Source organism: Sebastes umbrosus, chromosome 10 (assembly GCF_015220745.1).
Source record: "Sebastes umbrosus isolate fSebUmb1 chromosome 10, fSebUmb1.pri, whole genome shotgun sequence".
Classification (NCBI taxonomy): Eukaryota; Metazoa; Chordata; class Actinopteri; order Perciformes; family Sebastidae; genus Sebastes; species Sebastes umbrosus.
This window is the reverse complement of record NC_051278.1, coordinates 32,932,134-32,950,143: the sequence shown is the minus strand read 5'-3', so window position 1 is coordinate 32,950,143 and position 18,010 is coordinate 32,932,134. Positions and strand designations below refer to the sequence as shown.

Here is an 18,010-nt window from a genome sequence, read left to right as displayed (position 1 = left end):
ACGGGAGATGGAGAGACAGTCAGCTGCAGCTGGACTCAACAGTGCCTGTCGGAGGGCTCTTTCAGTGCCACTAACCAGCACTGCAGAACTGATCTCCATTTCAGAGGCAATTTATGAAATGGGCTGTTTGTCCTTGGTTTTAACATTGTAAAGCTCATCTTTACATCCAGGAACATTAAATAGTGTCCCCTCTGTAGTTTTCTTCTGTCCTATGTCTCCTCAATCTTCGTCTTTCACAGTCTCTACCGCTGTACCTGTGTAACTCAGCCAAGCCAACCAACCTCCTGGCGTCACAGGCCAGAGTACTGCAACATGGCAGGCTTTTGTAATGAAAGCTGCAGGAAAGATGAAACAGATCTTCTTTTTCTCTTAAATGCTGACATTTGTCATGTTTGTTTTAAAATGATTCATGAGAGTGGAAATCCATTTAGTAAATCAGCTTAACTTGGTTGAACATTTCATTTCCACTAATCTACAGCAATGCATCATATTCTATAAGATCATCATATGTTTTTAGTGTCGCTGGGAGCGAACAGGAATATTATGTGCCCTTGATTAAAGCCCTTACAATTAGCATCAGAGAACAGAAGCCATTCCAAATAAAAGTCTAGAAGTATTATCAGCAAAATGTAGTCTACTTCAAGTATCAAAAGAAAAAGTACTCATCACGCAGAATGGCTCCTTTTTTAAAGTGTTATATTATTATAGAATATTAAATTATTCTGTTTTTATGTATGAGCATTTAAATGTTCTGTGAAGCAAGCTTGTAACCGGAAGGTCGTAGGTTCAATCCCCCGGACGGGCAGGATAAATCTTGGTGGGGATTCCTAATTACCACCACTGAAGTCCCCTTTGAACAAGCCCTTAACCCCAACCGCTCTTTAGTCACGACAACTGCCTGCTGTTGGTCATAAAGACAGGGACACCTGGATACAGTTATTCCACCAAGCAGAATCAAAGCTGCGCCTAAGGTTTAAAAGGATTTCATGCTTTCACCTGCCAGTTCCTCAGCTAGCAAGAAACAGTATAGATGTGATTGAAATCTGGTGTATAGTTCACTGAGAGGAGTTTGACGGTGCTCTGGACTAAAACATCATCAGGGCACAAGTAAATAGCAGGAAATGTAAGCACAGTTGGGTTTGTTTCAAACTCCAGAAATAACAACAACACACAGGATCAGATGGATCCCCAGAGCCCCGAGGCAGATCAGACCTCCGATGAATGAGGTCCAGCTGGAGGACCGGCAGCGCCCTGCGGTCGGTGTGTGTTCTGGCTTCACTCTGTTGGCCTCTGCTGAACCAACAGAAATAAACTCTGTGAAAACTCATCTAATCTCTGATCGTCTCTCCTGATGGAAACTCAGCTTGTGTCATTTTTGACTGAATCTCCGACAGCTCCTCTGTGTGTCAGCAACATCAACATTGATGTTTTCGGAGGCCTCTGAGCCATTTTAGGCGTTGTTTTTCCCTGCTGGAGTGTTTTCCAGGCGGATGGTTGTGCTGTGTTTATATTCCAGTTTGGAAACTAAACTGGTTCCATTTTAGAGCGGAGCCAACCAACTACTGGTCCCCAGAGAGCCATGAATCACCAGGGAGTGTGTAGCTTTGTGTTTTTGTGACTGAGTGTGGGTGGGTGTATGAAAAGCTTTTTTTTGTAATCATATTTTTAATTTAGCTAAACTAAAAATGTAGAAATCTTTTTCGTATTTTCCCAGAGGATCAATCCTAATAATGTGATCTTCTGTTCTTTCATGTAGCACCATCATACAATGACATAGCATACTACCATGCTAACTGTATGCATAACTCTGTGGACAGTATTAATTCCTCCCAATATTTAAGTATTGCAATTCTGTATTGTTGTGATTCAGTATTTTAGTTATCAGCTTTGATCAAAGTCAAAACAACAAATATATTTCTTTGTAAATATGTAATATGGTAACTAAAAAAATTGGTTTTAGAGTCAGTATGGATATGAGAAATGGATAGTATTTGAGCAGCGGATAGTTTTTGATGAGCAGCTGATAGTTTTTGGTGAGCAGTGGATAGTTTTTGGTGAGCAGCGGATAGCTTTTGGTGAGCAGCGGATAGTTTTTGGTGAGCAGCGGATAGTTTTTGGTGAGCAGTGGAGCGTTTTTGCTGAGCAGCGGATAGTTTTTGGTGAGCAGCGGATAGTTTTTGGTGAGCAGTGGATAGCTTTTGGTGAGCAGCGGATAGCTTTTGGTGAGCAGTGGATAGCTTTTGGTGAGCAGTGGAATGTTTTTGATGAGCAGCGGAAAGTTTTTGGTGATTAGCGGATAGTTTTTGGTGAGTAGTGGATAGTTTTTGGTGAGCAGTGGATAGCTTTTGGTGAGTAGTGGATAGCTTTTGGTGAGCAGCGGATAGCTTTTGGTGAGCAGTGGAACGTTTTTGGTGAGCAGCGGATAGTTTTTGGTGAGCAGTGGAACGTTTTTGGTGAGCAGCGGATAGCTTTTGGTGAGCAGTGGAACGTTTTTGGTGAGCAGCGGATAGTTTTTGGTGAGCAGCGGATAGCTTTTGGTGAGCAGCGGATAGCTTTTGGTGAGTAGTGGATATCTTTTGGTGAGCAGGCTCAAATGAAAAAACATTTGATCTGTAATTGAATTAGTTATTTTTTTCAGTTGTAGATGAGGTGGGTGCTGCCGCCCTCCCATACCCAGTGGCCCCTGCCGCCCTCCCTGTTCCCCACATGATGGCCCTGGTCATGTCCCAGCTGCAGCCAGTCCTGGAGGGCTTCAACCGCTCACTGGAGCACCTGAGCCGGCAAGTAGGGGACCTGGCCCATGATGTGGCCCAGCTGAAGAGCAGCCAGATGGGGGCGGATCTGCAGGCTGAGCCCCCGGCTGGCTACGTGCTTGACGAGGCAGCAGAGGAGCGCCTGGATGCCAAACTGGACGAGGCGTTTCAACACATCAGGGAGGTCCAGAGGCAGCTGGAGATCCAGCGGACAGCCATGGAGAACAGGCTGCACTCCCAGCATGCAATGCTGCACTACAACCTCACTAGCTTCAAGACGGACATCGACATGAAACTGAAACGCCACCAGAAGATGCTGCAGGTCAGTGGACAACAGGGACAGCTCTCTTAATAAGGATTAAGGCTACATATAGTGATGTTTTTTTTTGTTTTACCTAATAATGATGATTAATCAGCATCACAGCCATTTAACCCCTGTTTCTGATCCCAGATCAGCCTGCAGGCTATGAATGCTACACTAACTGAACTGAAGCTGGACCAGGATCAAGATCAGGGTCAGGATCAAACCACTGAGGTTCAGCCGGAGGTGCACCCCACTCCTCCCTCTCTAACTCCCCCTCGCCTGCCACTGCAGCCCTCAGACACCTCGGCACTCTGGGAGGCCGTCGAGCGGCTGGACAACATGGTGGTCAACAACACAGTGAAGGTGGGTGATCTCTGGATCTATGTTACCCATAACCCCGTTCACTGTCACTGTCAGCCATGATCAATTACTGCAGAGTCCAGTTAAATAGCGCCCTCCTGCAGGCCGCAGTGTTCATTACGGTCACAATTATAAAGTGTTTCACAAAAAAGTAACATCCTGATGATTTAGACTTATCAGTACTAGATCTAAAAATGTAAAGTTTGTCCTGAGGGTGTCACCAGAGAAAACATTTGTACATTTGTTTGGATAGATATCCTCAGTAAGCAGTATGATATATATATATATATATATATAGAAACATATATAGTGTGATCCCACACAGTTGTTGTTTGTAGCAATAGTTAAATTTGAAAGGTCACCGGGCCTAACAGATAAGTAGAGTTGTGTATCATCAGCGTAGCAATGATAAAACAAATAAAATGGGTCATAAATGGTAAAAGGACTTTATATAGCACATCAACATGTGACCCAGAGCAGCCTAGGATTGAACCACCGACCTTCCGATTGGTGGACGACCTGCTCTACCCTCTGAGCCACAGCCGCCCCGGCATAGATTTGGCCCCTGAGGCACTACACCACAAGTTAAAGGATTCAGGAACATGGCCTGACGACAGGGAGTGGTTCATAATAGCAAGCAGAGATGGCTCAGTAACATTAATGGCCTCTTAAAATAATCTTGGAGAATGGACAGTGTCAAGGGGACACATGGAAGAGCAAATGTGGGGACAGTATCAATCAAATACAGTCACTACTAACAAACATGACGCATTCGGCTTAGAGGCAGTTAACATGGTTAGCAGACACTTTGTACGTGTTCAGTTTTTGATGCCAACCGATTATTTTTTTACTATATGGTCATTATGTTGCCCTCACTAATGTTAAATGTCACTTATATAAGCAACTAAAGTTAGATTACACAATAACACCACAGTTAGTTGAGTTAATTTATTCTGGGGGACCACCACAGTGCCTCAGCCCACTAACGTTGTTAGTTAAGCAGTGTTAACTTAGCTGACGTTACTTGTTTCAGGTTAAAGTTAGGCTGCTGAGAAGTACTCAGGTTCTCCCCAAACTCCTAGGTATCATTGTCAAAATTATCGTTACATAGAAGGTAAAGGTAGAGAAAGTAAAAAATGGTACTCTTCTTAGGACAGCTTGCATTCAAACGTGTGCATATTGTAGGGGAATGCCACCGCAGTAAGGGCAACTTGTTTACTTCCGGTATTTCCCCTGATTTGTGTAGATATAGATGCTTTTATTCTGTTTTTGTCAACAAAAAGATGATAATTTTTCACAATCCTTCATCAGAGGTGAGGGCATACTGGAGGCTGAGTTATTGGCTTTGGAGGCCTGAAGGGACGGGCTGTTAGTGTTGCCGACTTGGCAACACTCTCTCTAAATTTAGGGACTATTGGAGCTAGTGCTGTTAGCTACTTTAATTGGAAAAAAGTTGGGCTCGTTTTTTTTTTTTTCGTTGGATCATTTTTCAAATCTTGCTTACTCTGTCTATCTATCTTGCTGGTTTCTCCAATGTTACCGACCCAAGCTGAACTCATAATACAAACGGTTATATATACTTAAATAACAGTAAATATCAGCGAGACAGATAAAAAGCTACTAAAGAAATGAGAAGAAGGGTTTAAAAGCTGAGTTAAATAAATGCTTCATCACAGGTGGAAGGCCTGATGGAGGACGTGGAGGTGACTTCAGGGGATGTCCAGCAGCTGAGGCGGGACTTTAAGAAGCTGGAGAAGCACATCAACCAGACAGCCCGGACCAGTCAGATCCAGTTCATGGAGACGGGGCTGGAGGTGGAGGCGGCGAGGGAGGTGGTGTTGAGGCGGGTGGGCGAGCTGGCGGGGAACCTCAGTCAGCAGGGCGAGCGGCTGCATGAGATGGACGTGGACGTGGACTATTTGTACGAAGTCTTCTACAAGCACAACTCGTCCGGAGACTGCGACTGCAAGGGGCTGAGGGCTGCCCTGGCTCGACTGGAGAGGGGAGTGGCCAATGTGACGGAGCTGGCCAATGAGAACAAATTAGCCCTGGACGAGGACAGCGAGGGTGGAGCTGGGCAGTGGGGTGGGGCCGGCGACTGGGAGCCGGCGGTGGAGGCGCTCCAACATGGCCTCCAGCAGGTATGAAAAATAAAATCCTTCTATTAGGGGTGTAACGAGTCATCTACTACATCGATGTATCGATTCATATTCTTATGATCCAACTACATCGATAGGTGGTCGGCAAGTTTTTCCTTCACGGGAGACGTATATCGATATAAAATCGATTTGAAACGCAAATATCAATTGTATGGAAACTAAGGATTTGCACCTTGTATTTAAGGACGACAAACGTTATATGAAAGTGTTTTTTAGCACTTTTATTTGTAAAGAAATGTTAAACGTTACTCCGGTTCACTCTCCAGACATGCGCCAGCTTGCCAGCTCTGCCCTCTACAGCGCGAGCACTCATCCATGGCGTGCATGCAGACGAACGGAGGACTCCTCGCTCTCTCACCCGGTAACGGCGTGGAGGGAGACGGACACCGGTCTGCATGAGCTGCATGAGCTGCCGGCGCGGCGGTGTAGAGGAGAGTTTCCCCACAGGAGCTTTCCCCGTGCACTGTCGTTTTTTCATTCAGAGAAAATGACTTTCCTTTCCCCGTCATATCTACGTGAACGCAGCATTAGTCTCACGTATCCTGCTGGAGAGCAGACGGTCCGCGAGGCAAATTATCACGAGAGTAAAGAAGAAAAACGTTAGTCTAACGTAGTTTTAAGATGTTTTTCCGTATGTTTTCATGTAGGAAAAGAGCCCAAATGAACCCTGTAGGTGGACTACTGGATTACTATCAGCAGGTTATTTAAACAGCGTTTGTAGGAATGATTCTGTCCCAAGCTGTTTGATTGCTATCAGCTGTTTGATCACTATCAGCTGTTTGATCACTATCCGCTGTTTGATCACTATCAGCTGTTTGATCACTATCAGCTGTTTGATCTCTGTATTATTGCTCTACAGTTTATATTGAAAATGAGAACAGAAGCAGCAGGTTAAACCACTGTTAAAAAAATCATGAATTTAAAGGGACTGTTTGTAACTTCTTACACGTATAAATCACCCAGGTCGGTGTCCCATGCGCGCTCGCGTAAGCACGCTAGTGTGGCTACGCTGTTCTGACTCAGACTCCAACACAAACTACAGCGAAGCACCAAAACCTCTTGGTTGTATCTAGTGAAGCCCGTCTGTTAAACAGTGTTGGCCGCGGCCGGAGGACGCAGGGGAGACCGTAGCTTTGGTCTCCAGGGCCGGAGTATCTGCTCCTCTGCTCCTCTGCCTGCTTGCCTTCACTTAGCTCGCTCCACTTCAGGTCCATGCGCGCACACTCCACACTGCAGAAGAGTTAGTTTAGCTAGCTTGAGAATATCTAGTGAATGTACAGTGGACGTTTGTGCAGAAATAACTGCTGCAGCTCCTCCAGACCAACAGAAGTTTCCCGTGTCTTGTGAAGTGACGGGGCTCCGCAAAGAGAAACGTTATCGTCTCCGACCAAAACTCCGGTGTCTCCCCTGTTCCCTCCGGCCGCGGTCGGGAGGCTGCAGTATGGCCTTCACTTGATCAGACCACGCCCATCTTCAAACACAACCTTCATTTTGATCTCAACTACACAGACACAGACACAACTTTGGACTTTGTGTCCACCTGCGAACCTCCAGCAAAGCAACTGCTGGAGATTGAAATAAACACCTGTTTCAGTTCATCATATCAAGTCAAAAGGTGATGATATGTCAGTATTGTTGAATTTGACAACTGAGGTTTAAGAGACACCACATTATTTGTGACCAAATAAGAAATATGTGGAGCAGGGAAGCTTCACCCTGAAGATCTTTCATTAAATTAAAGTTAACGAAAAGTTACAATTACCCATTTAAATGGCCTTCAAAGACCTGATTCCAGTGCATTAAAGCAGGGTGGGCAGAATGTTTTTGGCATCATTGGGCAAAAATTCCATAATAACCTTTCAGCATATTGTAATTCAAGTGTTCTGAGAGAAAACTAGACTTCTGCTCCTCCTCATGGCTCTGTTTTTAGGCTTTAGAACATCTGATCTCAACATGGCTACTGGGTCACAAACTTTCTCATTTTACAGCTAAACAGTACACTACAAGATGTTTCTGAAAACTTTTCAAAAAAAACAAGAGAGAAATACGCATTACAGCAACAGTATATTAATTCCTATTTGATCTGCGCTGCGTAGTTTGACCGTTTGATCAGAGTTCAACAAAGGTCCCAAGGCCTGGGCCTGGGGGAGGCTGTGGCTCAGAGGGTAGAGCAGGTCGTCCACCAATCAGAAGGCTTACTGTTTGATCCCCGGCTCCTTCGGTCACATGTAGAAGTGTCCTTGAGTAAGATACTGAAACCAAATTTACTCCCAAAGGCATAGCCATCGGTGTGTGAATGAGTATTTAGATTAGATCCTGATGGGCAGGTTGGCACCTTAGCAGCCTCTGCCATCAGTGTATGAATGTGTGTGTGAATGGTTGAATACAGACATGTAGTGTAGAGTGCTTTGAGTGGTCTGAAGACTAGAAAAGCACTATATAAATGCAAGTCTATTTACCATTTACCATTTAGTGTAAAGTGCTTTGAATTGTCAAAGACTAGAAAGGCTCTATATAAATGCAAGTCCATTTACCAAGGCTAGAAACGAACCCAGGACATGTGCTGGAATCACTCAGCTACATCTGCTCTTTAGCTGCTCTTTAAAACAGTAGTTTGACAAAAGAAATGCCCAAACTGAGCAAACTGCACTCACTAAGGGCTGAAAGTTCAGAGAAAAAACAAAAAAGTCAAATTATATTTTAGATATTTAATACACAATTCCACATACACCATCCTGCAGCACCAAACGTGGCTGGTGAAAGTAGTCCTCGGCAAATGCACTATTTCCTCCTTTTGCTGTTTTAGGAAATTATTGCTTGTAACCTTTTATAAAAATGAAACTATATATTTGTGTTTTTAAAGATTTACATCTTCAGTAGGAACCAGAGTTTCTGTCCGAAACCCGACCTAAGTCCGAGAGAGTAGTAACTGAGCCCGACCCAAAAGGTATTCTGTTTTTTATATCCGAACTGACCCAAGCCCAAAGCAGTTAAAGGGACTGTTTGTAAGAATCAGAAATGTCTTGTAACAGCGACACCTGTGGCTGTTAAGTCAACAAAAGTCAGCATCCTGTTGCTTGCCCTCGCCCGTGTGCACGCGCTACCTGAATGTGAGCGAGCATCGCTCAAAACAGTGAGGAGACACACGTCAGCTAAAACCACAATATCACTATATATTTCAGCTGCTTGGCAGTAATGTTAGCTGACCAGACGAAGGTCTCTCCATGAATCAATGCTGATCCTAGTGTTGGTTTTTCCTGCCTCAGCTTCCCGACCGCGGCCGGAGGGAACAGGGGAGACACCGGAGTTTTGGTCGGAGACGATAACGTTTCTCTCTGCGGAGCCCCGTCACTTCACAAGACACGGGAAACCTCTGTTGGTCTGGAGGAGCTGCAGCAGTTATTTCTGCACAAACGTCCACTGTACATTCACTAGATATTCTCAGAGCTAAACTAACTCTTCTGCAGTGTGGAGTGTGCGCGCATGCACGTGAGAGGTGGAGCGAAAGAGCGAGAACAAGCACGGTGTGTGAGTGAAGGCAGGCAGACTGACAGTACAGCAGAGACTCCGGTCCTGAAGACCAAAGCTACGGTCTCCCCCGCGTCCTCCGGCCGCGGCCAACACTGTTTAACAGACGGGCTTCACTAGATACAACCAAGAGGTTTTGGTGCTTCGCTGTAGTTTGTGTTGGAGTCTGAGTCTGAACAGCGTAGCCACATGCGAGCGCGCATGGGACACCAACCAGGATTGGTTTATACGTGGAAGAAGTTACAAACAGTCCCTTTAATATAGGCTGAGTTACTAAAAAGAATTGGCGCACCATGTCATTTAGGCCAAACCCGAACATCATTTGTAAGTATTTGTCGGAACCTGGGCTTGGATCAGGTATCCACACTCTTGGCTTGGAGCTGAAAGCCACAGACAGGAAGTCAGACAACATTTAGAGATGCACATTGTTGGTTTAGGTTTGCACTTTGCATAGAAAAAGTATAGAATAATACTTATTTTATTTTGAAATGAAACATTATGCCTTCTTTTCCCTCCCTCGTCCTGCAGGTGAAGGAGTCTCTGGCCTTAGAACAGAGCAGGACCAATACTCTGGAGCACAGCCTGACCCAGCTGAGCAGCTCAGTGAGGGTCGCTCTGGCCGAGGTCTCCGGCCTGAAGGAGGCGGACAGGAAGCTGGTGGAGGACATGCAACGCCTGTCCGGCTCTTTCAAGTCTCTGCTGACAGACGCCATCCGACACAGCGACGTGCTGGAGATGCTCCTTGGGGAGGAGGTGCTGGAGTTCCTGGAGTGGCCCGTCCAGGACCAGGAGGCCCACTCCATCCCGACCCTGAAAGAACAGCTGAGGCTCCTGCAGGAGCAACTGAGAGGACACGACCTGAGCATCACGTCCCTGCTGGGCAACAAGCCAGGTAACAAGCCAGGGCAACAAGCCAGGTAACAAGCCAGGGCAGCAAGCCAGGCAACAAGCCAGGGCAACAAGTCAGGGCAACAAGCCAGCAACAAGCCAGGTAACGAGCCAGGTAACAAGCCAGGGCAACGAGCCAGGCAACGAGCCAGGTAACGAGCCAGGGCAACAAGCCGGGCAACAAGCCAGGTAACAAGCCAGGGCAACAAGCCAGGCAATAAGCCAGGGCGACAAGCCAGGGCTACAAGCCAGGTAACAAACCTGGGCAACAAGCCAGGTAACAAGCCTGGGCAACAAGCCAGGGCAACAAGCCAGGGCTACAAGCCAGGTAACAAGCCTGGGCAACAAGCCAGGTAACAAGCCAGGTAACAAGCCACGGCACCGGGCCAGGTAACAAGCCTTGGCAACAAGCCAGCAACAAGCCAGGTAACGAGCCAGGTAACAAGCCAGGGCAACGAGCCAGGCAAGAAGACAGGTAACAAGCCAGGTAACAAGCCAGGGCAACGAGCCAGGCAACAAGCCAGGGCAACAAGCCAGGTAACAAGCCAGGTAACGAGCCAGGTAACAAGCCAGGGCAACAAGTCAGGCAACGAGCCAGGTAATGAGCCAGGTAACGAGCCAGGGCAACGAGCCGGGCAACAAGCCAGGTAACAAGCCAGGTAACAAACCTGGGCAACAAGCCAGGTAACAAGCCAGGTAACAAGCCAGGGCAACAAGCCAGGGCTACAAGCCAGGTAACAAGCCTGGGCAACAAGCCAGGTAACAAACCTGTGCAACAAGCCAGGTAACAAGCCAGGTAACAAGCCAGGGCAACAAGCCAGGGCAACAAGCCAGGGCAACAAGCCAGGGCTACAAGCCAGGTAACAAGCCTGGGCAACAAGCCAGGTAACAAGCCAGGTAACAAGCCAGGGCAACAAGCCAGGGCTACAAGCCGGGTAACAAGCCAGGTAACAAGCCAGGTAACAAACCAGGTAACAATCCTGGGCAACAAGCCAGGTAACAAGCCTGGGCAACAAGCCAGGTAACAAGCCAGGTAACAAACCAGGTAACAATCCTGGGCAACAAGCCAGGTAACAAGCCAGGTAACAAGCCAGGTAACAAGCCAGGTAACAAGCCTGGGTAGCAAGCCAGGTAACAAGCCAGGTAACAAGCCAGGGCTGCAAGCCAGGGCTACAAGCCAGGTAACAAGCCTGGGTAACAAGTCAGGTAACAAGCCAGGTAACAAGCCAGGGCTGCAAGCCAGGGCTACAAGCCAGGTAACAAGCCAGGTAACACGCCTGGGTAACAAGCCAGGGTAACAAGCCAGGTAACAAGCCTGGGCAACAAGCCAGGATATAGGACCGTGGGAATATAGGAGACCGGGAATATAAAGTTACATAAAATGGAAATACTGACGTACTATAAAGTACAAATACCTCAAATTTGTACTGCAACCTGACAGTATTTAGGGAATGTGTTTCCTTTACTAGATATGAAACAGCAGAGAAGAGACAGTCAACGAGGGATGTTGTGAATACACTGTCAGCATCTTAAACCTTGCGATCACCAGCTCCAGTTTTTTCCTGTAGTGTAAGGACTCATTTCTCACTCTCTTTCTACTCCCAGGTGGCCGAGAGGAGCTACCGTCTGCTGACCAGCCCTCCTCCTCCCACCTCCCCCCTGATGACTGGCACCCTGGCAGCATGAGGAAGAGCAGCGGTGGAGTTCCAGCCCGGGAGCGCCAGCTCCTCCTCCACCCGGAGCAGAGGCGTCCGGAGCACGGAGGAGACGGCAGTGATCTATGGAACCTGGAGAAAACAGTGGAGGAGCTGGGGCTGAAGGTGCTCCGGCTGGAGGAGAAACCCTGTAACACTTCCACTGAAAGGGAGTCGCAGCCCGGTGGTGTGGATGCCAAACTGCAGGCGGAGGTGACGTGGCTGAAGAGAGGGCTGGAAGAACATCTGAGGGTGTTCAAGAATGTCTTCAGTAACGCCGACGTGCTGGTGGGAACTGACGCGACACTGGAGCTCGATAAACTATGGCAGCTGATGAAGAACAATGATGGGAAGAAAGAGAAGAAGAGAGGAGGGGGATCAGGAAGGGGAGGAAACCATCGGAGCAGGAGGGAGTCATCAGGTGAGTGGACACCTGATACAAGAACCTTTTCATGTTCTTCTCCTAAACCGCTCCTACTTTTCTGTGAGGTTTGACTACACGAGTGCTTCAAGTTGAATTTACCAAACTCTCTTAACTGCGCAAACTTTTCATGAATCATTAGTTTCATCTTCCATCATCTAATAAAGAGACCACAAAGGGACGCAAAACGACCCAAAAATACTTACAGCAATCACAAAGCAGGATATCTGCAGGAATCCTGAAGATAAATTCAATACCTTTTAAGACCTTCTCTAAGACCCTTTCCATACATTTTAGGACCTCACCGCCACTTTGAGTTCTAACTGGTTACTAGCAACACACTATAACCTACATTTACTATCCATTTAATGTGTAGTATGCCATAAAAAAGTCATAGTATATTGTACAATAAAAAAGTCATAGAAAGTCATCGTATAGTATGTCAAATTTGTTTTTAAAAAGTCATTGTATAGTATGTAAAAAAAATCCATAGTATGCAAGCTCCCAGGAAGAGCACCGGTCGTTGATCCCAGCTTCCGTAGTGGCCAAACGGCGGTACTACAATTGTGTATGGAAAGAGAAGTCTGTAACTCAGAGGATATTTTTTAAGGTGAACCAACTCCCCAGTATGAACACTCTAATAGTCCTTATTTAAACCATGAGGTCCTAAAAGTTGTAAAACGCACTAATAGCTCAATCCAGAGTTATTTCCCTTCTTCCGTTCATGTGAATGAGACCCAGACCGTGACGACTGCCCAAGCCGTGATGACGGCATGATGTTGGGACCCCGTGACCGAGTCATGTGACGCTACTGCGCATGTCCGATGGCCAAATGGGAAGATCGTTGGAAGATCCGGGTACTTTTCCAGATGGAAGTCGAGCCATCTTGGCATCATGCGCCAATGAGCAACTTTAATAGGACCCGCCTCCGACGCTGTATCCTGTTCCCTTTATACATCCATGATAGTATGTCGAAAAAAAGTCATAGTGTACTATGTCGAGAAAAAAGTGGTAGTAAAGTATGTCTAAAAAATAAAAAAAATGATAGTATAGTATGTTGCAAAAATAAAAGTCATAGTATAGTATGTTGAAAAAAACTCATCGTATAGTACAATATGTCGAAAAAATGAAAAAAGCATAGTAGTGTGTCTAAAAAAAAGTCATATTATGTGATGTCAAAAAATTAAAAAAGGTCATAGTATAGTATGTCGACTAAAAGTCAAAGTATATTGTTTCGAAAAAACTAAAAAAGTCATAGTATAGTATTTCGAAATAATAAAAAGTCGTAGTATAATAAGTCGAAAAAATTAAAAAAGTCAAATTATAGTATGTCGAAAAAAAGTCATAGTATTTTGAAAAAATAAAAAAGTCATAGTATAATAAGTCGAACAAATTAAAAAGTCAAAGTACAGTATGTCGAACATAGTATAGTATGTCATGGTATAGTACGTTGCAAAAATAAAAAAAGTCATAGTATAGTATATCAAAATTAAAAAAAAAAAGTCATAGTATAGTATATCAAAACAGTCATGGTATAGTGAAATATGTCGAAAAAATAAAAAAAAACATAGTATAGTATGTAAAAAAAAAGTCATTGTATAGTATGTCGGAAAAATTAAAAAATCATAGAATAGTATGTCGAAAAGAATAAAAAAAGTCATTATACAGTATTTCGAAAAAAAGTCAAGTATAATACGTTGAAAATAAGTTATAAAAAGTAAAAAATAAAATAGTCATAGTAAAGTATGACGAAAAAAAGAAAAAAAAGTCATAGAATACTATGTCGAAAAGAATAAAAAAGTCAGTGTAGTATGTTGAAAAAACGTCATAGTATAGTATTTCGATATTCTTTTTAAAAAGTCATAGTATAGTATGCTGTAAAAACGTCATAGTATAGTATTTAAAAAAAATAAAAAAGTCATAGTATGGTATGTCATAAATAGTCATAAAAAGTCATAAAAAGTCACAGTATCGTATATTACTAATAAGTGTTGCAAATTAGCATCCGCTATAAGCACTATGATACTTGCATCAGATAGCTGTTTTTAAGTTGTCTATGTACACTGTGTCTGTACCTATCAAATAAGCATGAATAAGTAAAAAGTAAATAAATAAAAAAAAAACATAAAAGTCCCTGTATAGTATGTCATAAATAGTCACAAAAAGTCATATTATCGTATACCATCAGAAGTCGTAGTATAGTATGTAATAAAAAAGTCCTAGTATAGTTTTAAAAAAAAATGTCATAAACGTCATGGTATAGTATTCCATAAAAAAGTCATAATATATTATGTCATAAAAATGTCAAAGAAAAAAAATAGTATAGTATGCCATAAATATGTCTAAAAAGTCATCGTATAATATATCAAAAAAGTCATTAAAAAAGTGTTAGTATAGTAGGCTATGTCATAAACATGCCATTAAAAAAGTGTGATACAAACAATCATATAAAACTAAAAAGAGACTCAAAACAACCGCAAAGTTAAACTTTCCATTAGGATCAAATTTGTCAATAGTAGACTATCTGGCTAGTTCTTGCATTAGTTCCGTGTGTTTTTTGTTTGTGGTTCATCAACCAGATCCCCCCTTTCCTCTCCAGGTGTTGCTCCTGTCCCATCCAGCCTATCAGGAGACTCCCCGCTGCTGGTGGCTGGATCTCCTCTTAGCGTCTCGAACAGCGTCATCGTGTTTTCAGCATCACTGAACCGGGGTCAGTTTTACTCCGACAACGGCATCTTCACGGCTCCGCTGAACGGGATCTATCTGTTCGTCCTCACCTTGGACCTGAGGCCGGGCTCCACCCACGTGGTCCTGAGGAGAGGGTCGGGGGGAACTTCGGTGTCTCTACACCGACGGGAGGTGACAGAGGCGGGGCCGGTCACGGGCGTGGGCCTCCTCCCGCTGAGGGAGGGGGAGGAGGTAAGCCTGGAACTGAAGGGAGGAGCATGGACGGAGTCAGAGGACAATGTGCTCACTGTACTGCTGCTCCACCGGACCATCTGAGGGTGCTGTGGACAAATCAGCTGAAGGAAAGAAACCGATCAGAGCCTCTGGGAGTTAAAACATATTTGAAAATATTCCAGTTGGTGGAAGCTTGTTCCAAAGTACCCTCAACCCTTAAAGGGACTGTTTGTAACTTTTTAAGCGTATAAATGTACCGGGTCAGGACACATGCGCGCTCGCATATGCGCGTTTGCGTGTAGCCGCTGCCTCTCCTCCTCTGCCTGCTTGCCTTCACTCAGACAGAGCGCGCGTTCTCGCTCAGCCCGCTCCACCTCTAGACGTGAACGCGCGCTCACTCCACACTGCAGGAGAGTTAGTTTAGCTCTGAGAATATCTAGTGAACGTTGAGGGAGTGGACGTTTGTGCAGAAATAACTGCTGCAGCTCCTCCAGACCAACAGAGGTTTCCCGTGTCTTGTGAAGTGACGGAGCTCTGCAGAGTTATACGTTGTCATCTCGTTACCGACCGGGTGCCGGTGTCTCTGCCCTGCTCTCTCCGGCTGTGGGCGGAGAGAGTAGGGAGACACGCTGCAGAGCCCCGCTGCTGAAGCCTGCGCTGAGGCAGAAAAGCCAACACTAGAATCAGATCTAAATCATGTTCATGGAGAGACCTTGGTCTGGTCAGCTAACATTACTGCCAAGCAGGTGAAATATAGAGTGATATTGTGGTTTTAGCTGACGTGTGTCGCTTCACTGTTTTGAGTGATGCTCGTTCAGGTATATTTAGAGCAAGCAAGCGCGAGCCCGACGTTGACTTTCGTTGATTTCACGGCCACAGGTGTCGCTGTTAACAAGCATTTCTGAAAGTTACAAATAGTCCCTTTAAACCACCAGTCAGTTCTGATAAATCTCTTCCAACTTGCTCCAACTGCCACTAACTTCAGGTGAAGCCTCAAACTGAAGTAAGGGTTGTTAGTTGTTTCAGTGTCTTTGTATTCCACACAGAGCTGGAGTCTGGCAGCTTTTAGCCTAACTTAGAATAAAGACTTGAAGCAGGGGGAAGACAGTTTAAACATACCAACCAGCACCTCTAAAGCTCACTGATTCAATGTGATTTTTTCTTTGTTTAATGTGGACACAAACAGAAATGTAAAAAACAGTTTGTGGCTTTAGTGGATGTTATTGTACAAAAAATAGTGTCAGCATAAAACCACAAACTGAATTTTTTACATTCCCGTTTTTGTACATGTAATTATTTGACCACAAAGCAACACAAAACTACTAAAAAGAGTCTCAAAACGACCACAAACGATGCAAAACAACCTTAAAGAGACACAGAGCGACCACAAACCTCTGAAAATGACTAAAAAGAGATGCAAAACAACCACAAATGACTTATACTGATCACAAACAATTCATAAAGACAACAAACATATTCAGAGATGCAAAATGACTACAAACAACTACAAAGAGACTCAAAACAACTACAAAGAGATAGAAAACAACCACAAAGAGATGGAAATTGACCACAAATGACTCCAAATGACCACAAAGAGACTCAAAACGACTACAAAGACACTCAAAACAACTACAAAGAGACTCAAAACAACTACAAAGACACTCAAAACAACTACAAAGAGACTCAAAACAACTACAAAGACACTCAAAACAACTACAAAAAGAGACTCAAAACAACTACAAAGAGACTCAAAACAACTACAAAGAGATGGAAATTGACCACAAATGACTCCAAATGACCACAAAGAGACTCAAAACGACTACAAAGTCACTCAAAACAACCACATAGAGACTCAAAACAACCACAAAGTGACTCAAAACAACTACAAAGAGATGCAAAACGACCACAGACGGCTACAACAAGACTCAAAATGCCTACAAAGAGATGGTGAAGTCCTGATTCATCTTCAGCTTCTTCTCCTCATCTTCATTTTCAAAAACATATCTGACCAAAGATCAGCTGTTGCCAACACAGTTTCTCTCTGAGGCCGAGAAGAGAAGTCAAACATGTCTGTAAAAGTCATCATCATATCATCTGTGTCTGTTAAGGGAATTTTTTACTTTACATAAAGAAAATATTTGTAATTAAACTCACCTGTATGTGTAATGTTTGTAAAGTACCAATATAGTGAGGTAAAAACACACAGAGCAGTATATAGATATAGATATATATAGATATATTTATGGTATAAAGGAACAGCTGAGCCGTTTGTTGGTGTAAACAAAGTGATGAATGTGTTTATAGAAAAGTCAGATGATAAAACATTCTCATCTAAACTGTCAGTCTGTGTCAGTACTTTGACTGAAGTAAAGGATCTGAATATTTCCTCCACTACTAATACTAAAACAGATTAACATCAGAAATTTATATTTTTGGGTGAGCACAATAAAAAAAACGTGATTTATGAAACAAATATGTTTTTGTAATGGACCCTTCATATATTGGCTGATATTGGTGGAACATTTTGACAGGTATTCCTGAAGTGTGTGAGATTGGTTGGTATGTATGCTTGAAAAATGACTTAAACAATTCATTTCTTGTCAAAATAGCGGCCAATAATGTTTCTGTTGATTGATTTATCGACTTACGGAAATAACAACTCTTGAATGAAAACATTTCTTTGATCGATATGACAAACGTCATGTTAACTGCTCCTAACACCCTCTACCACATATCAGATTATCAATCCCATTATAAATCTGATTCAAATCAATATCAAAACCTGATGAAACAAATTTATAATTAAATCTCAAAATAACATTCTCTAATCATGAGGAAACTCAAACTCACAGTTAAACACAAAAAATGATCAATATTGTACTTGAGAATAAGCAGTATAAAGTAGCATAAAATGGAAATATTCAACTACATTTTGGAGGCAAATATAAATATAAAATCATTAAAATCTCCATTTACCAGTTGCAACATTAAGGTGATGAAAA

At 43.8% G+C, this 18,010-nt stretch overlaps 1 protein-coding gene across 1 annotated transcript in view; it reads left to right on the top strand.

Moving 5' to 3' along the window:
• The window catches only part of mmrn2a (multimerin 2a), a 47,725-nt gene extending 32,378 nt beyond the window's left edge, over positions 1–15,347 (top strand). Inside the window, exons 6-11 of the mRNA XM_037783119.1 lie at positions 2,639–3,075; positions 3,205–3,420; positions 5,094–5,558; positions 9,633–9,996; positions 11,598–12,107; positions 14,707–15,347. Of these exons, the coding sequence (XP_037639047.1) occupies positions 2,639–3,075; positions 3,205–3,420; positions 5,094–5,558; positions 9,633–9,996; positions 11,598–12,107; positions 14,707–15,110 (2,396 nt within the window). The 3' untranslated portion in view covers positions 15,111–15,347. The remainder of the gene's footprint in view (positions 1–2,638; positions 3,076–3,204; positions 3,421–5,093; positions 5,559–9,632; positions 9,997–11,597; positions 12,108–14,706) is intronic.
• Positions 15,348–18,010: the final 2,663 nt, after the last annotated feature.